General features: G+C 40.6%; 1 protein-coding gene across 5 annotated transcripts in view; it reads left to right on the forward strand.

Annotated features, from left to right (window-relative positions):
• Nucleotides 1–25,649, forward strand: part of VPS13D (vacuolar protein sorting 13 homolog D) — a 247,617-nt gene that overhangs the window by 79,413 nt on the left and 142,555 nt on the right. The window contains exons 35-46 of one of the 5 annotated variants that reach the window (XM_036858737.1): nt 229–303; nt 2,607–2,663; nt 2,893–3,099; nt 4,548–4,637; nt 7,252–7,392; nt 9,791–9,913; nt 12,301–12,375; nt 16,244–16,346; nt 17,384–17,536; nt 19,361–19,496; nt 20,621–20,668; nt 25,455–25,605. In XM_036858737.1, the coding sequence (XP_036714632.1) occupies nt 229–303; nt 2,607–2,663; nt 2,893–3,099; nt 4,548–4,637; nt 7,252–7,392; nt 9,791–9,913; nt 12,301–12,375; nt 16,244–16,346; nt 17,384–17,536; nt 19,361–19,496; nt 20,621–20,668; nt 25,455–25,605 (1,359 nt within the window). Of the gene's footprint in view, nt 1–228; nt 304–2,606; nt 2,664–2,892; nt 3,100–4,547; nt 4,638–7,251; nt 7,393–9,790; nt 9,914–12,300; nt 12,376–16,240; nt 16,347–17,383; nt 17,537–19,360; nt 19,497–20,620; nt 20,669–25,454; nt 25,606–25,649 lie in introns of all 5 variants that reach the window. The other 4 variants (XM_036858753.1, XM_036858761.1, XM_036858744.1 and 1 more) reach the window with 4 other exon arrangements.

Consider the following 25,649-nt stretch of genomic DNA (forward strand, 5'->3'; position numbering starts at 1 on the left):
AAGCGTTTAAAAGACAGCCAATATAGGGAAAAGACTTAAAAATTTCAGGGTACAGTTGATAAATTCTAATTAAGAGCTTACTTTTGCCTATAGCAGTGCAGTGTTTGAGTCCCCAGTTTCTGAATTTCTTTTCTTGTTTTTTTTTGGTTCTTTTTTGCTTCAATTAGTCTGTGGGTTAATTTACATTAAATTACTTACAAAAATATATATACCATTTTCTCCCCCTAGAGTTACAACTGGCTAGACTGCAGGAGCTGGGGTTTGGCATGGATGACTGCCGCAAAGCTCTCTTGGTGTGTCAAGGTAATTTGAATAAGACTTTCCTTTATCAGCTGTTTATCTTGATAAACGGTAATGTTTGATAATGTTTATCTTTCCATGAGCTGGAGTGTGTTTTGGAGACCCTCCATGATTTTCTGTGGGCTGAAGACAATCTTGGGCCGGTAATAATGAGACACAGGATTTTATAGTGGACATGGCTATGGGCTCTGGAGCTGACTGCCTGGCTTCAGATCCTTACTCTGCCACCTGCTGGCTACTTGTTCGTGACTTGGGCAAGTTTCATGTCTCTGCTTCCTTATCTGTAGAGTGAGGATAAGAGGATATCCCTCAGAGGTTTGATATAAAGAAGTCGCTCTATGCAAAGGACATGAGAAGGTACCTGACACACAGCACGTGCTCTATAGATGTTAGCACTGTTGCTAGTGGGAGTGGTAATGGCGGTGACGCTGGTAGACATGGCCATTTATTGAGCTCCTCTGGGCCTAGTCCTGCTTCTTGTTGAATCCTCATACCCTTGGAGGCAGGCATCGTTACCCTCACTCCAGTTGGAGAAACCGGCTCAGATAGGGTACATAAACTCGTCTCAGGCCACCTGTTAATGCGGGGCTGGGATGGGTTTAAAGCCAGGTGTGCCCGTGTTCTTTCCACTGCATCACACTACCTCTCCACCTCCCTCTTTGTTCCCCTTTCTCTTCAAATCAGAGATACAGCAAAAGCTGTATTTTTTCCCAGTCTTGATACTTGCATGTATATTCTCTCTTTTTATTTCTCTATGTACTGTATACAGGGAGACCTTGGAGATATTGGGGGTTCAGTTCCAGACCACCGCAATAAAGAAAATATCGCAATAGAGCGAGTCATACAAATTTTTTGGCTTCCCGGTGCATATAAAAGTTAGGTTTACACTATACTGTAGTCTGTTGAGTGTGCAGTAGCATTATGTCTTAAAAATGTACATATCTTAATTAAATAATGCTATTGGAAAATGGTGCCAGTATACTTGCTCGACACAGGGTAGCCACAAATCTTCAATTTGTAAAAAACACAGTATTAGCAAAGTGCAATAAAACGAGGTATGCCCATGTATCCAACACACGTGTGTGTGTGTGTGGGTGTGTGTATATATATATATATATACACACACACGTAATATTATACATGTTGGTAGATAGTATTGCAAATACAATTTTATAGAATTATAATTACAATTTTATTATAATACATACTTAATAGCAGCGTCTTCCCATGTCATTAAAATTATTTGTAAACGTTGATTTTTTTACATTGATCAGAGGATACATTATGATTTAACCATTCTTAAGTTGTTTTTCATTCTTTCATTATCACACACGATTCTGTAATATTTTTGTGTATGAACTTTTGTCTACATCTTTTAACTATTTCTTTGGTAGTGAGACTTAATATTGTAAAAACTGGATCAGAGAATGTAGATATATTTTTGAGGCTCTTTGCTTGAATTGACAAATCTTTTTCTAAAAGGATTGTACCAGGTTAAACTTTGACCACTTACGTGGTTTCATCACAATTGCTTGCATTACCTGTCTTTTTCCTCTGGAGAAAATGAAGGTAGACCTAGTTATCTTGTGTTCCTTAGTTTTGTTTTTACCTAGTCATCATTGCTTTTTGGTTTAATTAACTTCATACCCCTTAATATTTACATTTCCTACTTTTTACTCTTTCTTTAACAATTCAAACACGTTCGAAAAATTCTAAGAGCCTTTTGGATTTTAATTTTTATTTCTTTAGTAACTAAGGTTTATTTCCATCAATAATGAAGATGATAATACCAACTAATGTTTATAGAGCCTTTGTTATATGCCAGGCTCTGATCTGAGAACCTCCCACGTACTCATTTGTTTCCTCCTCATGTCCGTCCTGTAAGCGGGTGCAGTCAGGCATAGAGAGATCAAGTAACTTGTCCAAGATCCAACATCTGGTAAGTGCCAAGATCAGAAGCCAGGCCATCTTGCTCCAAAGCCCATGCCCTTAACCACTTACCACTGTTACATGCACTGGCCTCTGGTAATTTATAAGTGTGGGGTTGCATTGCTTTTCTTTTTTCTGTTCTGTTCTTTTTTAGCTTTAGCAATCTGGTTGTGTTCAGGGGGTGTTATTTAATAGTTTTATATTACACACATGGTTGAGAAGACAAAGTATGTACAACGTAAGGCATTTGAGAACACTTAACAAAGCAGCACATCAGGATATGCAAGACTACATAGGGAAGATTAAGTATTATAGTACCGAGTGGCACCTGGAATGTTGGATCCTCTCCTTTCCTCTTTTCTCCTCTCCTTCAACAGATGTCACAGTAGAGGAAGGATGGCTTCCTGGAGACATTTTGAGCCAGGTCATGAAAGGTGCAGTAAACTTGAGCGGAGGTGTGCAGCAAAGAGGGCCTTGTTCTGTTTGCTAAAGAGCAGGATTCCTATTATTGTGCTGTTTTTTCTTTGTTATGTCTGTCTGGCATTAAGGTTCTCTTGGGCTGTCCAGTAGGTCCCTATCAAATGTATTTCTCTGTTTCCTCTCTGATTTGCTTGAGTAGCTGTGGGAACAGATTGAACTGATCACCTTTTAATTTCTTTGCAGGTCAACTGAAAAAGGCAGCAAGTTGGTTGTTCAAGAATGCTGAGCCCCTGACGTCTCTTTCCCTGGCCTCCAACAGCCGAGAGAGCCAGGTGGCTGCGCCGGCACGGTTGATCTCGGGCGTGGAGATGAAAGCTGAGAGCGTGTGCATCTGCTTCATCGACGACTGCATGGACCGCGACGTCCCTCTCGCTGAGCTCACCTTCTCCCGTGAGTGCGCGCCCGACCCTCAGGTTCATCGAGAAGATGTGCAGTGAACCGCCGTCTTTTCTTCGTGTTGTTCATGCTCTCCCATAGTTAATAGAATGGGAGAAATTTAGATAATGGTTTTACATATGTTTTCCATTATTTGTATTTTAAAGAAACGTGTATTTATTTGCCATATGTGGCCTTCAGACCATGGCTGGGGAATAATAGAAATTGTCATTGATGAAATTTCTCTTCTATTAACAGCTCTAGTTAAATAATCCCTGATCTCTCCATTTTGTTTATCTTTTCGTGTATCTAAAGATTGTAGGGAGTACTGTTATTAAAGGAATTTAAAAGATAAGCTTAGAAAGTAATGTTTCTAAGCTGTATGTCTTTTGAAAATTAAAAAACACCAAGGCTCACCAGCGTCTCCTCTGTAGGCCGGGTAGGAGGTGAAACCCTATTCACCTGAGAGCTGTGCTTCAGCAGAGTGGAGACCAGGGCAGGAGGGCTTTATCCTCAGTCGCGTCTTTGCAAGCTGTGTCAGATGAGGCTTCTGAGGAGAGTAAAGGAGACTCTCACTGCTGTGTTTACTTTTAATTTTCTTTTGTTTTGATCTTGCTAGCTTCTTTTCCCTTCAAGGAAAAGTTGGTTCTGGGGATTTAATTTGACCTTTTACACATTGTGGAGATTTTCCTTTTCCCTGTGCTTCTAGGCACCACAAGGGCCACTTGATTGAAACTAACAACTGGAATTTTGACTGTTTCCATGAGGATCTTTTCTGCAGAAAATAATTATTTCTTATTTTTCTACGGTAATCTTGAAATTTTGAGCTAATATTTATGAAGGCATGACTGTTCTCATTACTGTACCTTCTTTTCAGATATTCAGGTAGAAGTATGTTTTTTAATGTTCCCACAGGCTTGAGATACACCTGGATGCTGGGGCTGGGATTGGTGGGGAGGCAAATGAGGCATTTACCTCATTCACAGCATTTAAAGGGGTACCACAGAACTCAGTAATTAAGATAAATGATATTTTAATGGAGTATTTTTAAAAATCAGAATTTATTAAAAAAAAAACCATGATGAACAAAATATCAAATTTTGATACATCTGTGTGTTCTCCTATAAGATCATCAGTGGAAGCTATAACTAACATCTCTTTGTTTTATTTTTATTAAGGTAACATCAGTTTATAACATTATATAAGTTTCTTGTGTACAGTATTGTATTTCCATTTCTGTATACATTACCGTGTGCTCACTACCAAAAATTTAGTTTCTATCCATCACCATACAGTTGATCACCCCTGCTCTCGCCCCTGTCCCTTCCCCTCTGGTAACCACTACTCTGTTCTCTGTATCTATGTGTTTGTTTTTCTAACATCTCTTTTATATGATTTGTCAGCAAAAGAAAGTTTTGGTTGTTCCCGCCCTACCACTGCAATAAGATTTACTTTCATTGCAGGTCTGAATTTTCTGCAGCATGTAAGAACTAGCCCTGAAGGCTATGCCCACTTCACCCTTTCTGGAGATTATTATAACCGTGCTCTTTCAGGTCAGTATAATTATCATGGGATTTAAAAAATACACTTCGACATTTGCCTGGGCCTATTTCTACATAAATTTTACATGAGGCAAAGGGGTGGGATAGGACAGGGAAAGATGAAAAATAAGTGACTGCACAAGCACAAAAGATACAGACTTTTCATATTTCTAAGAATATATTTGATAAGTCACAACTGAATTCTTTAAAAAGAAGTTTTGGTAGTTAATTCTTTTTCATCCTGGAGTTTGGCTCATTTCAGAACATGAAATTGCTCAATTGTGAAGGATCATTTGTCTGGCCCTGATAGTAGCTAAATTTCAAGTGAGATTTAAGCCCATAAGCATTTTAAACTTCAGGCCTCCTCACTCCCTATTGGACTTGTTTGTCTCATTAGAAGAGTACTGAGTCAGTGACAATGTATAACCTGCTGTACCTACTCCCTAGAGCAGGACACAGTTGATCAGGGCAAGCTGTTCTTCCAGAGACATAAACTTGGATATACTACAAGGCATTTTCAGGTTTCCTTCCTTCCATTGGAAAGACCAAGGTAAGGGCCTATACAGATGGACATTCAGGAACCATCCTGTATCAGGGCTGAATAGTTTGAGCTGCGACGTTCTTTGCCTTAAGAGAGTTCTTCATAGGTGTGGGTGGAGTAAACCAAGTTGTGTCGAAGAGGGGTTGCTCCCTTGATGTCATTGGAAAGTTAAGCTTCCAGTGTGTTGTGCTGCTGCTGATTGTTCTAGAGTACGTGTCACATTCGATTTTATATGTTAGTTAACATTCTCCCCTCTCTGATCTGGATTCACTTAAAGGCAACACTCTTATTTCCTAATTGTTCAAAATGTTTAACTTTAGAATAATGGCCCAAGCCTTGCTAGTTAAGAGAAAGTTTTACAGGGCATATGGTAGCTATTTTTTTGAGAATCATTTATTTTCCCAAAGCAATTATTGCTTACTTTTAAAGTTGCATGAACACATTCATGTCACTAGTGCTAAATGGTGTGAGGAGATGAATGTACTGACATTATGCTACATGTTGGATTGGATTTGTGTTGGTAAATCGCCTCATCTATGGCTGATGGAGGGTATTTAGAAAACTGTTAAAAATTAACTGGCCTTGAAAAGTTGTCTTTAAAACTACAGTGAGATACCATTTTTCTCACCCAATGGACTGGCAAAAAGGAAGTGTGATACTACTAAGTATGGTGAAGATATGAGCCCTAGAACTCTTATTTCCTGCTGTCAGAATTGTAAATTGGGACAACCACTTTGGAAAACAGTTTGACATGACTTAGAAGCATACTCGGCAATCCTTCAATATGCTTCTTATAGATCTGTACCCTAGAGAATCTCCTGTCTATGAGTACTAGGAAACAAATACAAGACTGCTCCCAGAGTGGTCTTCCTAATAGCGGCAGAACTGGAATCAAGTGAATGTCTCTTAGCAGTAGAATAGATAAATAAACTGTGGTATGTTCGTAAGTGGATTACAGTTCAGTGGTGAAAATAATGTACCACAGCTACATGGCATCAATGTGAGTGAATCTCAAAGAATGCTATTGAGCAAAAATAGAAACTTGCAAAAGAATACACACAGGGACTTCCCTGGTGGTCCAGTGGTTAAGAATCCCCCTTCCAATGCAGGGGATGCGGGTTCGATCCCTGGTCGGGGAACTAAGATCCCACATGCTGTGGGGCAACTAAACCCGTGTGCTCTAGAGCCCACGTGCCACAACTAGAGAAGAGTCCACGCGCCACAAGGAAGAGCCCACACACCACGACGAAAGATCCCGCGTGCTGCAACTAGGACCCGATGCAGCCAAATAAATAAATAAATGAAAAAAAAAAAAAAGAATACACACTGTTGGATTCTGTTTACGTGAAGATCCCTAACAGGACAAACTATGTATTCTTAAGAAATGTATGCATAGGTGGTAAAAGTATAAAGAGCAAGGAAATGATTAAAAATTCAAGCTAATGGTTAGTTGGAGTCGGGTGGAAGAGGTTTGGTGGGGAGTGGTACTCAGGGGCTTCAAAGGCACATATAATTTTCTGTTAAGCTGAATAGTGAGTACGTGAGTGCTTGCAGTAATTTTATTCTTTAAACCATACATATATGTTGTTTATATATAACTTCTGTACATATGACACGTTTTAAAATAAAAATTTGGAAAAATTTAAGTTAATGAATTTCAAGTATACCTATTTATTCAGCCAATGGGTTCTTGATGTAAGCAGGGTAATCAAATTTAATACTTACTTCAGCCGCTGACACTATTCTTCCAACCTGAGTCTGAGACACTTTTTTCTACTTGAATATATCAAAAACAGGTCCTGCCTGCTCTTAAATAGAAGAGGGCACATACCCCCTGCTTTCCTTCCTCCCACCTCTGGGAGACCATGGTTGGGGTGCATGTGTGCTCTTGTGCTCATGTCCTTGAGACAGCACAGACATTTGTAAGGTGACCTGCAGCTAAAGATGGTGTTTCCATTGTGAAATCAAGTTGGAAATAGAAAGCTATTAGCTATAGTATGTCCTTGCTGAGCATTTGTGAATGGTGTTCCCCTGTAAACTCTTGATATCTGCTGAGCAGATGTCTTATTTCCTGTGTTCTTTTAGGCTGGGAGCCATTTATTGAGCCCTGGCCGTGCTCTGTATCCTGGCAACAACAGGCAGCTAGTCGTCTCCATCCTCCTCGGCTGAAGCTGGAAGCCAAGGCCAAACACCGTTTGGATATCAATATCACCTCTGTACTAATTGGTGAGTGGAAAGCTGTCTTTAGAACATTGGTACCTTTCTGTGCGTAAGTCCCTTGTCTGGAAGACTGTTAATCCTGGTTTAGCAAGTACCTGGGCCCATACCAGACAGTTTACTCATCATGGCTGCTTTCCTGATAAACCCTAACCTGGCCTCATAATGCTTCTCAACCCATAGCTCTGGAGGTGGCATCCCATATTAATCCTCTCAGTGATCAAGCAAGAGCTTAGACTACATGGGAAACATTCATGTCCATGACGAACTTTCTCCCCATGATGCTTGGTCACTGGGACTTATTAAATGTCCTAGAAGTGAGTTTAGATTCATTTCTCTCAGACTATACACAGAATAATTCTTAAAAGGTATAATTTTGATTGTCTGTAGCAGGGTAGGTTGCTTGTGCTGTTTCCCATCAAGTATCATGTTGACCTAACTCTGAAAATCACTGAGTTAAAGGGTTGCCAAGCTAATGGTGTGTGTTCTGAAAGTTTCTTTGACAACACTGAAATGTACACTCCTGGATTCGATGTAGTGTGTCAGAATCTTGTCTCTATACTTGTCTTTATATCAAAAGAAGAGTAACATTATCATACGGTCAGGTAGTGCCTACTTTCACTATGAAAACTACACTCAACTCTTTGAGTTACTGATCTACAGGATCTGATTTTTTGTAACACTGTAGTTATCTCTGAGTGATAGATAACACATACTACAGTTGTGCCTCAGTATCCAAAGGGATTGGTTCCAGCACCACACCCCATACCCCTCACCGCCCCCCCAAATCTGTGGATGCTCAAGTCCCTTGTAATAAAATGGCCTAGTACAATGAATACAGTTGGCCCTCCGTATCCGCTGCAAAACCCACAGATATGGAGGGCATACTGTATTGAAAATCTATGCACTTTCTTCAGTGTATGTGTTGGGTTGAGGCTCATAGAATATTCATTGGCTTATTCCATGTCTGACTAAGATGGAGAGAATGTATTGTGAAATGAGACTGTAAGTTCATTGATCCCCAGATTTTAAAACCACTGTTTTACCTTTACACATTTCATTAATTTCACCAACGTAATAGTTAGTTGATCTCATGATTCTTCCATATTATTTTGGTCCCCATGTTATTTCTTATATAATCTGTTCATCTGGAAGTTTAGATAAAGTTTGGGACTCTTCTTTGAAAAGCTACAGTAAACGAGAGCTAACCTCAAAAGAGTTCTATTGATATTTCTGATGAGTATCTAATTAAAAATATCTTCCAAAAAGCGTTCTTGTCAGTGGTAAAACTGGTTTTTTTTAACCTTTAATTCCTTATTCCTAAAATTGTGCTGAAACCCAGAAATAATTGCTGTGACCTCTTAGTGTTTAAATAAATATCATTTCTGTAGCTAAATATTGGAGCTGAAAAACAGAAACTAATCATTCTTGTTTTAAAAAGTATAGTACTCTATAAATGACCCAATTTCATTCCTTTTTATGGCTGACTGGCAAGGAAATCCAAAAAAGGAGGAGATGTGTGTATACGTATAGCTGATTCACTTTGCTGTACAGTAGAAACTAACACAACATTGTAAAGCAACTATACTCCCAATAAAAATTAATTTAAAAAAATAAATAAAAAGTGTAGTACTTTAATTAGTATAAAAGGTCTTTATCCAAGTGTGGTGTGTAATTATTTTGCTCTTCCCGTTATAATTCTCCTCTCAAAAAAGTAAAACCACTCCTGGACAGTTGACAGCTAGATTTCAGCCTCCTGAGTTTGGTGGTTTTTTAAATAGCCTCCTAACTGGTCTTTCTGTCTCCAAACCCTGCCCCTTAGCATGGCATGTCATGCTCTTCACAAAGCAAGTTGTTCTCTTTTCTAGACTTTGCTATGTCCCTGTACCCCAGTATGTTGTACCAGGTCACACCAAAGTATTCAGTGTTCCCTGAATGTGCCATGTACTTTCATGTCTTGAAGTCTTTGCATATGCTGTTCTCTCTGCCTGGAGTGTCCCTGTATCCCTAATCCTACTGGTAACCCTACCTGTTCTTCAAGACCCAGAACAAAGGTCCTTACCTCTCTGAAGATTGCCATGCACTTTGGTGTGTATTCTTCCACTTCTGCCAAAGCAGAATAAATCTTCCCCTGTTATGTGCTCCCATAGCATTTTATTTGTATCTTTGTTTTAGCTCCTTTCACATTGTGGGATAGTTTTGTGATGATGGTTGTTTTGTTAATGTTAATTTCTTCCAGTGGAGCAGGAGGTTCTTCAGGGGACCAGCTTTCTCAGGATCTAGTGTGGTGCCTAGCATTTAGTCAGACATTCGATAAAAGCTTGTTTTGCTGAATTGAAGTCATCTGACTTGAACACCCAATCTTTTCTACTTCTGTTCTTAATTATCTTTGGGGACTTTTTTCTAGACCAATATGTAAGTACCAAGGAATCGTGGATGGCAGATTACTGTAAACAGGACAAGGAAATAGATTCAACCACGTCGGAAGACTGGATGGGCTCTTCAGTGGATCCTCCATGCTTTGGACAAAGTAAGATTTTTCTCTACAAATGTTTGACTAAATCACCTTTGACCTACAGAGCCATGTTTCATTGAGAAATTCAAGTAGAACCATCATTTTCTATGGAAAAACCTACAGGAAATTCTGACTGTCTTCTATAGTTCTGTTTTAGTCTTTGGAAGGGACATTTTTTCTGGCACAAAACGCTGAACTCTTGATATGAGCTCTAATTTCACCATTGTGGGAGAGGAAGGACCTGCAGTATGCAATTCCTAAGTTCTGGTCATGTGGCACGTGAACTGGGGCACCTGAAGATGCATCAGGAGTGGCCACTGGTCAGTTTGTGTTTTACTCATCAGAACATTTTAATTGATTGGACTTTTGGTCTGGATCTTTAAGAACATCTTTTCAGTTTTCTAAATCTAGAGATAGATTGGATATATTCTTGAAGAGAGGGAGGGCAGGCTCCCACGTGGAAGCAAGTGTTTAAAGGGGGGCCCTGTACTATAAAGTAGAAGAGAATTGAATACCCAGCCTCTTGAAGAAAGAGGAGTCAGTGTGTTCTCTGTTAACGATGTTTTCTTTCCTTATTTAATGCTTCGCCATGGAGCTCTGATTTCCTCAGAGCTGGGGAGATTGTGATGGCCAACTGCATGGTCCTTAGTTGTTCCACAAGCCATTGTCATCCAAATTCAACTCAGCCCCAGTTCTTTCAGTGTGGTTTCTTTGGGGAGTTTTGGCTGGACTTCACATAGTTCATGAATACTTAACTGTTCCATCTGGTCTGCAAACGTGTCATGGGAAGATGGATTTTCTTAGTGTACGAAGTATTTGGTTCGTCTCTCCTCAGGGTGTATAAATGGACTTTCTATCTGCCTTGTACTTCTCGAAGGAGGGACAAGGACACGTCAGCTCTGCTTGCTCTCTGTATTCCCAGGCTGTTGCTTGTGAGTCTCAAGGCCATTGCTTAGGAGCCAGGGCTTTTCAGATATCATCAGCTTCAATTCTGGCTCCTCCTCTAACCTTCCCAATTTGTGTGTCAAGAGAATGTAACGTAGTCTACCCAGAAGACTCTGAATAATCTTTGTAATATGTAATGTGTCCTAGAGAATGTGTTTCTAAAAACATTATTCATGCAGAGGGATCTTAAATCCAGACTCAGTGCAAACACTAGGAAGGCCGAATCTTCAGGATTCTGATGAAGGAGTTTTCTTTTGTCCCTCTCCCACTGCTCCCCTCCCTCTTTATTTTAACATCTCCTCTTTTTTTATAGTTAATAAGCTACCTTATCTATGTTAAATGCCTGCTAAATTAAATCTGGATTTTTATTTACTTACAGATCTTTATGGTTACTTAGGCTTATAAAGGTGTAATATATCTTTTTAATTAGGCATATGCGAACATACCTAAATTTCCAAACCTCTTTACTTATTAAGAATTCTGGGATGGTAGAATACCAGATGGGATTGTATTCTCTTAGTAGGCCTACTAAAATAATTGTTGGGCATTCGTTTTGAAAGTCAGGAGGTTTGACTCTTGTTGAACTGATCACAAACCTTCAGCTCTTATTTAAGAATATTTAGTCACATTTCCCCCAAATTTGTGTATTTTATTCAGGCCAGCTTCAAAATGAGCCCTTGACTTAGAGGTTCTTAATATGAAATTCAGCCTAAGGGAGCTGCTGATTTCTTACTGTTCCTTTAGCAGGGGAAAGAAAATAATGGCCTAGTTTTTGACATAATTATTGGCTTTGTTCAGGAAGGGCTGAGATTCTGTAAGGACTCCTGGATGGTATGGCGCCTTAATTAGTTCATTAGTTTTGTATTCAAGGACATTTTGTGGAAATACCAAAAAAAAAAAAAAAAAAAAATCTAAAAGCTTCCATGTTTAATGTATAATATAAATAATACCATGAGATATCTCCTCAGAAGAGATTGTTGAAACTTGGAACACAGACTGATTCCTTCCCTTGAATTTTTGAGACCCGTGGGGGATTAGCATTCTACTGCTACTGCCTTTTCCAATTGGAACGGAGCAACTCCCACTAAAATCTGTACTGATTGCTCTTGGTAACTTTTCTATGCCATGTGAGAACATACATGCTTTAAATTAAAAATCCTCAAAAGGCTTGTCATTGTGTTCAAGTGACTGTGAGTGCATTTTCTTTCCCCGATTGAGAAAAAAAGGAGCATGCTCTGTTAGCACAGCCTCCACGGTAAACGCCAGCATAAAAACTGTCTTGCTCACCTTGTCAGGTACCTCCTTGGCTCTTAGTAGTCACCAAAGGAATGAGCCTATAAGTGCATGATGCTTGCTATTTTTGTAATGTACTCTATTTGTGCTTATGTTTTGGAGATGAGTCTTCTTTTTCACTATATTGATTCTCATGCTCTAACATTGTCTCTCCTGTCTACCAGGCCTCCCCCTTGTCTACCTTAGAACTAGGAGTACAGCCAGTCTGACTAACCTAGAGCACCAGATCTATGCTAGAGGTACAGTATAGCCAAGCGAGGGCTTGCTTTATTTTCCTGTTTTAAGAACTGCCTTGTACATCGATTTTGTGTGAATACGGGACCTGAATGGGGGTATACCCAGTTGTGAATACTTTGCTTTAGTAACAGGAAAGATCATTTCCAACTAATGGACAAAGTGGCATCTTATATCAGAAGGAAGTGATGTGCTGATTCTTATTCTGTCTCTTCCATCTGCTTTAACCCTTAGTGGAAATGGAATCAACTTCACAGTGAATGATGCAGAAACATCCAATGTCAGTTAGAGGTGATGTCTCACACTGAAAAGCAAATGAATGGAAGAAAACCCTCCTCCATCAAGCAGTGCTACAAGTCTTTGTTTATAGAATACTCAGTGAATGTTATTCTTATGGTAATGCAAGGGGCTCGTGGACTAGGAGCTACAAAGATCAGAAATAGAGCTAAGAAAAAAATTTCCAGTAAATAATTGCTTAGACACAAATCTTAGTTTCTTTAGAAATGAATTGAGGTTCTTAGGAGGTAGAAAAGAGAATGTTCTTTGTTTATATCTCTGATCCTTTAAGGTTCCTTGAGAATTTGACTGGTAAGTGAATACAAGAGGAAAACATCATAAACATCAAGGAATTAGAATCCCAAGATGTTCAGTTCTTCATTTGTTTGAAGGAGTGCAATTTAATTTGAATGATTTATGTTTATGCTTGGCTAACACCACCAGATCCCGGGTCATGGTATATTTTGTAAAAAGGGCCTTTTGAGCTTCCTCTACTGGGAGTTCAGAACAGGGATATTAATGTGTGGCGGCAGTATTATGTTTTTTTTCTGAAAGGTTTTACCAGGATGGGTGTTTGTGGGGAGGGCTCACAAGGCCCAGAATCCATGGATTTATGCTTCTCAGCTTTTCTGTATCTGTTATTTCATCTTTCAGGCTAAGCAAAGCATTATTCCTTTTTAGCATGGGGACAGAAGCTCAGAGGGACTAAGTAACTTGCCTCCATTCACATGACTGGCTAGTAGCAGACCTGGGACTTTAATCTATTTCTCATGATTTACAAGCCAGGTCCTTTCTGATAGGTTGAGCTGCTTACATAGCATAAGAACCCGCACTGTTTATAACGGCCACATTGCCCTGGGGAGCGAATCCGCAGGAGCAGACATTTCCTTAGGTGGAGCCATTTAAGCTGAACTTGGACATGAGGAGCTTGGGGTTCTTTCAGCCTATGAACCAATTAGGTCTGGTCACTAGAGGAGGTTTTCTGAGGCCACCAGGGAATACTGTTCTCTTTGGTGGACTTGGGGAGTTGTTTTTTTTTTTTTTAAGTTTTTAAAAAAATTATTAATTAATTTATTTATTTTTGACTGCATTGGGTCTTCGTTGTTGTGTGCGGGCTTTTCTCTAGTTGTGGCGAGCGGGGGCTACTCTTTGTTGCAGTGCGCGGGCTTCTCATTGTGGTGGCTTCTCGTTGCGGAGCACGGGCTCTAGGCGCAGGGGCTTCAGTAGTTGTGGCGTGTGGGCTCAGTAGTTGTGGCTCATGGGCTCTAGAGCGCAGGCTCAGTAGTTGTGGCACACGGGCTTAGTTGCTCCGTGGCACGTGGGATCTTCCCGGACCAGGGCTCGAACCCACGTCCCCTGCATTGGCAGGCGGATTCTTAACCACTGCACCACCAGGGAAGTCCAGACTTGGGGATTTTGTTCTCTGGTGCTGTGCCCAAGGCAGGTACACAGTTGATTTGGACCCTAGTGTGGAAGATGTCAGATCTGTCCCCTGGTGTTGAGTTTGGATTTGTGAGCACTCCGTGTATTTTTATCCTCAGAGAGGCAGGTTGCTGAGGTCTCTGCTGGTATGTGTAATCCACACAAGAAGCTTGGGGACCTTAGCAGTGTGCCTACCCACCTACCCAGCCTACTTAATTCCAAAGCAATACACTTGTGAATATCTTTATATGGATTCCTAGCACTTTATTCTGGGTTACAATGTGATCAAAGCCGTTTGCCACCTGTTCTTTTTAAATCTAATTTGCAAATGGAAACTTTGAGTCTGGCTCACAGTGGGATATGAAAGCACATCTGGCTTCTTTTCCTCCTGGGCCCTTTATCTCCTGTAATAAAGCAGAGCAGCTCTCTGCTTGTGGAGAGGGAGGTGCCTTTCAAGGTGCCACAGTGAGCACTGTTTACCCTGCTGACAGCTCTTAAAGTTTTTACTCCCCCTCTGCTCTTGTCCGCAGCCTCACAGCTACTCCTTAATTTTCAACTTGATGAACACTAATTTTTTTTTTTTAAAGCAAACCTTGGAAACTAAGTGAGGCCATTGGGGTGAGAAATGGGCATATTCTAGGCAGAGATTATCTTTATATGTATTTGGGGTGTCTCTAAAAGCTAATCACAAAATTGTGGGACACGCTGGAGACTACTCATTTGTTAAGACTCCCCTGAGCTGCTGTTCTTACCAAAACAGAACTTGCCTGAACCTGAAGTGGCTTGTTGTGCAGTGTTCAGAGCACTAACTTCTGAAAACTTTAGAAGCTACAAAGGGAAAACAAAAATGTGATTACTTTTTAAAAGACATGACGCTGACTTATGATATTGCCCTGTGCTGTTCTCGAGAAGTGGGAGAGGCAGGCCCTGGTGCACTTTGCCTTCTTCATGTCACTGGCAGGAAACATGCGGTCCTGGAAGACGAATTGAATTTTGCTATAGGTTCTCAGTTGGCGATTGCAGTCACCTCTAGATGTCATTTTCTCCACAGCTGCAGGCCATTTGGGTCCCGGTCTTTCTCGGGCTGTCTTTGTGCTTTAAAGCCAGACATACAGTAAGACTGGGCCTCGCCCTTTTTTGTTGGTGGGGCATGTGGTGTTGTTGAGCACATCAGCCAGGAGGCTCCGGGCACTGCGTTGCTGCTTCCTTTGTGGTTCCTGCTGCCACCTCCCTCTTTCTTTGTGTGGCCAGTAGAGGAAATGCAGACCCTGGAAGGAGCCGGGGGCCTCTCTGCTCTCAGGAGAGTGCAGCAGGCCGCGGGCTGGCGGGTCCCCGGGCAGCCCGGGCACCGGAGAGCCTTCCTCAGCCTCTCCCCTCTGACTGCTTACGGTGTTTAGAGTCAGGTTAAACTCTCCCTAGAATTTGATTACTTACAGTCTTGTATTGATCAGTGTTTCTTTCCAGTTTCCCTGATGAGAAGCTGTTTTGTGAAGGAAATCATATTTTGCGCTCCTCTTGTAGTCTCCATAGTCCCCACCTGATAGCAGATGGTGGTGATACCTGTGTAAAAAAAATGAGCTAAAAATTTTATTTAAATAGCTTTGTGGTGGTATATTTTTGATCTTCCAGGGAGGAAAACCCACAACTATTCATATAAGAGAAGAGGAAAGAAGGTTTTCATTTTGTTATAATATGCATAATATGACTCAAGTGTAACTCTTAAATAAAAGGAGGCTTCCTTAAAGTACCAGTGTTTTGGACAAAGTGATACAAGTACACGTGATCTATCTTGCTGCAATTTAGGTTGTCCATTTAGACTGTATTTCTCGGGAGTAGTGGGGATCCATTTCTCTTTCTGTCCTGATGCCAGCCGTATTAGGTCTGATGCCCTTTTCTGAGATAAGGCCCATAAGAGTCGCGGGAGAATTGTGGGGTGAGAGTCGTGGCGCATCACAGTCAGTTGTCAGGGGGACCGAGTCATCTCGTAGCAGGCGGCAGAATACATGGAGACATCCCACTTGGCCTCTCAACACACCTGTGGTGGTTCCTTTTTTTCCTCTCCACCTTCGGCTCCTTTGCACAGAGACAATTTTGGGCACTGTCTCCAGGTATGGGGAGGGTCTCTGCCGCACGGGCCAGGGTACATGCTGACGGCCTTCTGTTTGCTCACAGCAGAGATGAAGGCCCCAAAACGCCGGCAGCCGTTCGTCCCTTTTGCTCTGAGGAATCACACGGGCTGCACTTTGTGGTTTGCCACCCTGACGACCACGCCCACCAGGTAAGGAACACTGAATCTGTCACCTAGAGCCATCTCTGCCACCACAGGCTCCTGTGTACCAGCCCAGCAGAGTAAGGTGGGGCCTCCCTGAGGCTCTTGGGATTGATTGTATTTGAATCAATAGCTTGCTGTCTTGCTGAGGTTTATGTTGGAGGTTCTGGTTCTATGTCGAGTCTGTAGTCAGAGAAGTAGGTCTTGAGTCTGAAGTATCCAAATTGTGATCTTGATCCTGGTATCCATTTGTTTTTAAAGTAAAAGTTGAGCAAATTAAGGATGTGAAACAAAAGTCATTCCACCCTTTCTCCTCGGTCCCCTTTCTACTCCCCCTTTTAAAACAAGCTGTATATGGTTATTAAGCCAAATGTTTTGCCCATTTTTCTTCCAAAAGGGCTTGAAAACACCTCTCATATCCCCTCTCCCCCCCACCCCGAACTATCTTCCAAACCTAAAACACACTTGAGTCCAGATGGAACTGGGTGGAGTTAGGAGAACAAATGAGAGTCTACCTAAGCCAAGTGAGAACGTTCTCTAACAACTTTCTGCCTGCTTAGAGCTTGGCTCCACTTTCCAAATGCAGGCTGATCTTTCCAGCTTAGGTAATAAAGTGTATGAAATGTGTAACAGAATCAGCTGATTTGAGACCATATTTCTCCCACCTCCACCAAGTATGAGAATGCTCTAGAGGAGACATCTTTGTTTTTTAAAAACAATTCAGGTCTGTTAAATTCTAGATAGTCACTTAAATACTACTGTTAAAAGTCATGACTAGTTTACATCACCCGCGGTGTACCAGACTCTGCTGCTGGTGGCAGGTGACTATGCAGTGATAGCTTTTAGCTGTTTCTAAAGTTTCGGTCATGAAGTTGTGATCGATCGTGAAGAAAACTTGAGTAACTGACCTTTTAGGTCCTCTTTTGCAGCCAGGTTATGCCTGTGAGTTGCGTTCTGGGAGGGTTTCTGCTTCCAGCCCTGAGCTCTGTGTGAGAGGGAGGTGGAGAGAAAGGGGGCCTAGCTGGTATTGTCTGATTTGGTTCCAGGGCTGCACTGTCTCACAGCGGGAGTCCAGGGGTGGTTCCAGAAGAGAATGGAACATTTCTTGACGATGCTCACAATGTTAGCGAGTGGCGGGAAGTCCTCACGGGTGAAGAGATTCCCTTTGAATTTGAAGCAAGAGGAAAGCTAAGGCACAGGTAAGGCATGGTTTACTCTTTGCCCCCCAAAAAAGAAAAAAATGATTGTCCCTAGTGTTTTGCCTTTTCACTTTCCTTTGTTAATGATTTTAATGTTTTATTTTTAAAAGGTATTTAGAAAATCAGTGTTTCCTTTTAAAAAATATAATGACTGTCTTGGAAATACACTTCTTTCCATTAATCATCCTTTTATTTGACATGTGAGGTGATAACTGGTGTGTTCCATGTAACTAATTTGGTTGAAGCATAGACAGATCATAACCCTCCAGTGCATTGCGTGATGGAGTGGTGACATGGTATTATTAAAGGTTAACAGAGCATGTTGATTTCAATTTTAGGATACACATATGCCATAACACTTTTAGCAGGCAGATGGTTTCAGGAAGCAGAGCCAATAATGATAAGATACTCTGATTCTAAGGAGGAGAGAATAACTCACCTAGGGAGACCGCTCACTGATGCACTCAAAATCGCCAGCCAAAGGATGGGAATAAATGTGAAAGAACGTTGTGTCTAGTTACCGAGAGATCATAAAATATGTAATAGAATGTTCTTTTATATGCACACATTTTTAAGTGGAAGGGCCGTCCAGTGGATAACAAATAGGTTAAGATTTTAGTGTCTGAGCCTCATTATCTCAAATGTAAGAGATTGGCCTCAGCCTTCTATGGTCACATGCGTTCATGGTGCTTTAATTCTTTGTGTGCAAACCTGCTCCTCAAACACTTCCTCCTTCTGTACAGCTCTGCGCTGGCGCACATTACTCCCTAGCGGCACGAGTTCTGAACTTGGGGGCCTCCAGTGATTTTTCCAGGAAAAAAATAGTTTTAAAAAAAAATCACTGTGCTGGGCACATGTACCTGGAAGCCACATTAGAATTTCCAGGGATGAGTGGTGAGCAATTTTCTGTTCTACATGGTTCCTGGAGAAGCTAAATTATAGAACTGTTCACTGTATTTCTTAATAAGCACTGCCTCAGTTGTATCAGAAGGGGTTTGGCCTTTTTGTCATTTCTGTTTTAGTTTCTACGTTTTGTAACCCATTTCAAGTCCCACCTGCCTGCTTGAATTCATCGAAATAAATGCCTTCTCTGGTGTTTCCCCCTTTGGCATTCTGTCCCCCATGCCCTGCCTCCGTCCCCCCTTTCCTTCCTGTCAGCCTCAAATCCACTTCCCCATTTCAGGCTTCTGGCTTGAATTAGGCAAAATCTAAAAATAGAATTAAATGTGCAGTTTCCTCCTGTTCCTCCTGTCCTGCCCACTGCCTTCTACTGCAGTTTCAGCTGCGCACTTCAGCCCGGGAACCCTGCGGGCTCTGTCTCTCATTACCGTGTCCGTAGTCTTGTAGGACCAAAGCCCAGCGACTGAGTGTGGTTCTGAGAGAAGCAGGAGATTCCACAGAAGAACCAAGGAGAAAACGTCATTTTAGGCATTTCCAAGAGTATGGTTATGTGATTAAATTGCTAGCACAGCATCTCTACTACCCCACTGAACCACTTTTAGCTGATGTCATTTCATAAAGTTTGAGGTAGGGGTCGATGGGGGACAGACCTGAGCTAGTTCACAGGATTCATGTGGTTTGTATAAAGGGAGGGCAGATGCCACTCTTGCTCAGGCTTTATAGATCTTGCAGTTTTGTTTTAAGTGTAAGACTCAGTTAAAATATCCTCTTGATTTCCCTTGCGTTAGGTAATCACCGAAAGGCTTATTTAGACAACTGGGTTTTTATGTCATTATATGGTAAATCCGATTTCAGGCTCTGCTTCTACTTCTCTTCCCTGGATAGGATTGTGCTTAATGTCTCTTTCTGTGTTCTGCCTGACAGACACACCCATGACCTCCGGATCCATCAACTGCAAGTGAGAGTGAATGGCTGGGAGCAAGTGAGCCCAGTGTCAGTGGACAAAGTCGGGACCTTTTTCCGATATGCTGCACCAGATAAGAATTCCTCTTCCTCTACGGTGCGCGGCTGTGGAAAGCGTGTTCGGTGGAAGGATTGTGCCCTAGCCACACCCCGTTAAAGCCAGGCCGTCAGACAGGCCTGTAGTAGCCTTGCTCTAGTGACATTTTCTTGTTCTTCATTTTTCCTAGCACTAGAAGGAATACCCAAGATTATTTGGGTCAGTCATGGGCATTGGTAATCACTATGTAGATAAACCAGCCAATGGTTAGTTTTAGTAGAGAAACAAGATCTAAGATTGGCATGAACACATATTATCCAACCTGTGCAGATCCACTTTATACTCACCCGGGCCAACCGGCAGTTTGCGAGTTTGCCAAACATATATTGGCTTTATTTCACATATTGTTGTGCTTCCTTTATACACTGTCTTCTTTACGCTTTTATAATGCTGCTCCTTGATCCTTCTAGCTCCGTGTCTCCAAATTCTCCTCTCCGGCATAAAGATAGATGTCCACTGTTGTTTATTTTCTGGTCATGCATCCTCTCACACACCCTTGCCCTGATTTTACCCCAGCCTGTAGTTCTAGGGGTTGGAGGGCCAGCCTGGGGAATGTGGCATCCCTGACTAGATTGTGCAGGCAGAGGCTGGCATCCTAGCTGACAAGACCACCACGGGTGCTCTTGCCACATACTCATGGGGTATACTTCATGGGGTAACTGTGCTCAGTTTTGAGTAGCCAGGGATGAATAGGAAAGCACAGATTTGCAGAGATACTGTAGCTTTCCTCATGCTTGCTGCTTCATGAAATATATTCTTGGAGGACACTGCTCTTTTCATTGTTGTTCTCTTGTGCCCCAAGTTTCTTAGAAAAAGAAACTTTCTTTCAAAGTTACTTTTCTGCCTAAGTTCGTGTCCAGTAATAAAAGGACTAATTCCCCCCCCCAGAGATACCTTTCTATTTTATGGATGCGTTCTGGAGAAATTTTGTGTATACTGAATGGTTGGAAAATGAATATTGCTGTTCCCATTTTTTCCAAGATGTTTTCTTTTCATAGTAGAACATACTTTACCTAAGAGTATTTATAAAACCACCTTTTCAAGCAACTTATATTGTCATTGAATTTAACGATGGCTGTTATCTTAGGTCTGTACTGACTCTCTGACTTTGGAATCTTTCTTAGATTGGCAGCCCAAGCAGTAGGACAAATATTATCCATCCCCAGGTTTATGTGAGTATGATTTTCCTGTGTCACTGTGTTTACACACATAGTTCTTGATGATCACTGGACTCTTATGATTGGAATTTATCTTTTTCCTTTTCTATTAATGATTTCCTTCCTTTTACAAGAACTTGCAAGAAAATGTTGTCACCTAACTTAGTATGTGAGACTGAATATTACAGGGAAGGAGAACAAAAAGCAAATGTTTTAGTCCAAGGTCTCCTTTTCTCTCCAAGTTAAATATAAATTAACCTTTGTATGGCTATACATATTTTATAGGTTTTGGCCCAAAGGTCATGAAAATAACTAAGAATGAAAAATAGATTTTTTCTTCCCACATCTGATTTTTGAAACGTCACCACAGGATGACATTAAAATGCTTTTTTGAGGTTTTTGCTTATAATTTCTTTTCCCTGAGGCTAATAAGTTTTAAAATGTGAAATTTCAGATAAGCATAGAGGCAACAAGATCAAGATTTAAAACAATTGTTATTGGGCCTTGGCTCTCCTGGGGCTTTACTGGGCTGGGTCACTGGAAGCTTTGGTGATGATTGTGTCCCTCTAATAACACCCTAGAAGACTGTACTTTGCCTTTTCATTGGGACGTTCTAGAAACTTTGGTTCAAAACATGGAGCTTGTCATTTGATTGTTTATTAGGTTGGTTTTCACATATTGTTTGCTTTAATGAAAAAACTGGCAGTATGGAAAGCTTGGATGTTGTGTCATTTGTTTCTCCAATAAACAAGCAGTATCAGTATGTTCTGGATACTCAGAATAATAGTTTTAGAAACCTTCTCTTTGGTATACCTAATGTGGAATTTTTTTTTTTTTTTAAACATCTTTATTGAAGTATAATTGCTTCACAATGGTGTGTTAGTTTCTGCTTTATAACAAAGTGAATCAGCTATACATATACATATACATATATCCCCATATCTCCTCCCTCCCAGATCTCCCTCCCTCCCACCCTCCCCATCCCACCCCCCCAGGCGGTCACAAAGCACCGAGCTGGTCTCCCTGTGCTATGTGGCTGCTTCCCATTAGCTATTTATTTTACATTTGGTAGTGTGTGTATGTCCATGCCACTCTCTCACCCTGTCACATCTCAACTCTCCCCCTCCCCATATCCTCAAGTCCATTCTTTAGTAGGTCTGTGTCTTTATTCCCATCTTGCCACTAGGTTCTTCATGACCTTTTTTTTTTTTTCCCTTAGATTCCATATATATGTGTTAGCATACTGTATTTGTTTTTCTCTTTCTGACTTACTTCACTCTGTATGACAGACTCTAACTCCATCCACCTCATTACAAATACCTCCATTTCATTTCTTTTTATGGCTGAGTAATATTCCATTGTATATATGTGCCACATCTTCTTTATCCATTCATCCGATGATGGACACTTAGGTTGCTTCCATGTCCTGGCTATTGTAAATAGAGCTGCAATGAACATTTTGGTACGTGACTCTTTGAATGATGGTTTTCTCAGGGTATATGCCCAGTAGTGGGATTGCTGGGTCGTATGGTAGTTCTATTTGTAGTTTTTTAAGGAACCTCCATACTGTTCTCCATAGTGGCTGTATCAATTTACATTCCCACCAACAGTGCAAGAGTGTTCCCTTTTCTCCACACCCTCTCCAGCATTTATTGTTTGTAGATTTTTTGATGATGGCCATTCTGACCGGTGTGAGATGATACCTCATTGTAGTTTTGATTTGCATTTCTCTAATGATTAAGGATGTTGAGCATTCTTTCATGTGTCTGTTGGCCATCTGTATATCTTCTTTGGAGAAATGTCTGTTTGGGTCTTCTGCCCGTTTTTGGATTGGGTTGTTTGTTTTTTTGTTATTGAGCTGCATGAGCTGCTTGTAAATCTTGGAGATTAATCCTTTGTCAGTTGCTTCATTTGCAAATATTTTCTCCCATTCTGAGGGTTGTCTTTTTGTCTTGTTTATGGTTTCCTTTGCTGTGCAAAAGCTTTGAAGTTTCATTAGGTCCCATTTGTTTATTTGTGTTTTTATTTCCATTTCTCTAGGAGGTGGGTCAAAAAGGATCTTGCTGTGATGTATGTCATAGAGTGTTCTGCCTATGTTTTCCTCTAAGAGTTTGATAGTGTCTGGCTTTACACTTAGGTCTTTAATCCATTTTGAGTTTATTTTTGTGTATGGTGTCAGGGAGTGTTCTAATTTCATACTTTTACATGTACCTGTCCAGTTTTCCCAGCACCACTTATTGAAGAGGCTGTCTTTTCTCCACTGTATATGCTTGCCTCCTTTATCAAAGATAAGGTGACCATATGTGCGTGGGTTTATCTCTGGGCTTTCTATCCTGTTCCATTGATCTATATTTCTGTTTTTGTGCCAGTACCAAACTGTCTTGATTACTGTAGCTTTGTAATATAGTCTGAAGTCAGGGAGCCTGATTCCTCCAGCTCCATTTTTCGTTCTCAAGATTGCTTTGGCTATTCGGGGTCTTTTGTGTCTCCATACAAATTGTGAAATTTTTTGTTCTAGTTCTGTGAAAAATGCCAGTGGTAGTTTGATAGGTATTGCATTGAATCTGTAGATTGCTTTGGGTAGTAGAGTCATTTTCACAATGTTGATTCTTCCAATCCAAGAACATGGTATATCTCTCCATCTATTTGTATCATCTTTAATTTCTTTCATCAGTGTCCTATAATTTTCTGCATACAGGTCTTTTGTCTCCCTAGGTAGGTTTATTCCTAGATATTTTATTCTTTTTGTTGTAATGGTAAATGGGAGTGTTTTCTTAATTTCACTTTCAGATTTTTCATCATTAGTATATAGGAATGCAAGAGATTTCTGTGCATTAATTTTGTATCCTGCTACTTTACCAAATTCATTGATTAGCTCTAGTAGTTTTCTGGTAGCAGTTTTAGGATTCTCTATGTATAGTATCATGTCATCTGCAAACAGTGACAGCTTTACTTCTTCTTTTCCGATTTGGATTCCTTTTATTTCTTTTTCTTCTCTGATTGCTGTGGCTAACACTTCCAAAACTATGTTGAATAATAGTGGTGAGAGTGGGCAACCTTGTCTTGTTCCTGATCTTAGTGGAAATGGTTTCAGTTTTTCACCGTTGAGGACAATGTTGGCTGTGGGTTTGTCATATATGGCCTTTATTATGTTGAAGAAAGTTCCCTCTATGCCTACTTTCTGCAGGGCTTTTATCATAAATGGGTGTTGAATTTTGTTGAAAGCTTTCTCTGCATCTATTGAGATGATCATATGGTTTTTCTCCTTCAGTTTGTTAATATGATGTATCACGTTGATTGATTTGCGTATATTGAAGAATCCTTGCATTCCTGGTATAAACCCCACTTGATCATGGTGTATGATCCTTTTAATGTGCTGTTGGATTCTGTTTGCTAGTATTTTGTTGAGGATTTTTGCATCTATGTTCATCAGTGATATTGGTCTGTAGTTTTCTTTCTTTGTGACATCTTTGTCTGGTTTTGGTATCAGGATGATGGTGGCCTCGTAGAATGAGTTTGGGAGTGTTCGTCCCTCTGCAATATTTTGGAAGAGTTTGAGAAGGATAGGTGTTAGCTCTTCTCTAAATGTTTGATAGAATTCGCCTGTGAAGCCGTCTGGTCCTGGGCTTTTGTTTGTTGGAAGATTTTTAATCACAGTTTCAATTTCAGTGCTTGTGATTGGTCTGTTCATATTTTCTATTTCTTCCTGGTTCAGTCTCGGCAGGTTGTGCATTTCTAAGAATCTGTCCATTTCTTCCAGGTTGTCCATTTTATTGGCATAGAGTTGCTTGTAGTAATCTCTCATGATCGTTTGTATTTCTGCAGTGTCAGTGGTTACTTCTCCTTTTTCATTTCTAATTCTATTGATTTGAGTCTTCTCCCTTTTTCTCTTGATGAGTCTGGCTAATGGTTTATCAATTTTGTTTATCTTCTCGAAGAACCAGCTTTTAGTTTCATTGATTTTTGCTATTGTTTCCTTCATTTCTTTTTCATTTATTTCTGATCTGATCTTTATGATTTCTTTCCTTCTGCTAGCTTTGGGGTTTTTTTGCTCTTCTTTCTCTAATTGCTTTAGGTGCAAGGTTAGGTTGTTTATTCGAGATGTTTCCTGTTTCTTGAGGTAGGCTTGTATTGCTATAAACTTCCCTCTTAGCACTGCTTTTGCTGCATCCCATAGATTTTGGGTCATCGTGTCTCCATTGTCATTTGTTTCTAGGTCTAATGTGGAATTTTATACTTAAAAAAAAATTGCTAAATTCCTGGCACATGGTAGCAGTACAAACTGTGTTTTGAATATGTGAATGAACATACGCAAAAAGAAAGTAGTGGCTGCATCCAACCAAGACCATAAATAAATGATTTCCCTCCATTATCTTGAGTTTCTTGGTGTCGTTCAGAAAAAGAGTGATTATTGAACAGAACTTAGAAAATTGTTGTGAAGAAGAAGTTTGTTTTTAAAGTTCTTTGATATACAAATGTTGGTTTTTTATAGGCATGTCAACAAATAGTGTGTGGGCCTATCGAGTAAATTTTATGACATTTAGAAAAAAAAGTTATTTTTCCTGTGAAAGGCATACCAATACAAACAACTCTTTAGACTTGGCTGTTACAGTAGTGTGTATTTAGAGGGTATTCACTCCTATTAAAGTGGAGTGGTTTTAGGGCTTAATGACTCATTTCACTGAAGAGCTGTAGTAATAATAAGATGCTTTAGCTGTAGGCATTCTGGTTGGTATTATTGTATTCTGCGTGTTTTTCAAAAGCACAGCTAAACTCTTTATTATTTCTCTCTTTTTCACAGTTCTCTTCCCTCCCGCCTGTCCGGGTCGTCTTTGCAGTGACCATGGAAGGCAGTGCTCGGAAAGTGGTCACTGTCCGATCGGCCCTCATTGTGAAGAACAGACTTGAGACGCCAATGGAACTAAGACTGGACAGCCCATCCGCTCCAGACAGTAAGTTTTGACATTGTCCTTCTTTTACCCTAGATGGACTTTGG

The sequence above is a fragment of the Balaenoptera musculus genome, chromosome 1 (assembly GCF_009873245.2).
Source record: "Balaenoptera musculus isolate JJ_BM4_2016_0621 chromosome 1, mBalMus1.pri.v3, whole genome shotgun sequence".
Taxonomy (NCBI): domain Eukaryota; kingdom Metazoa; phylum Chordata; class Mammalia; order Artiodactyla; family Balaenopteridae; genus Balaenoptera; species Balaenoptera musculus.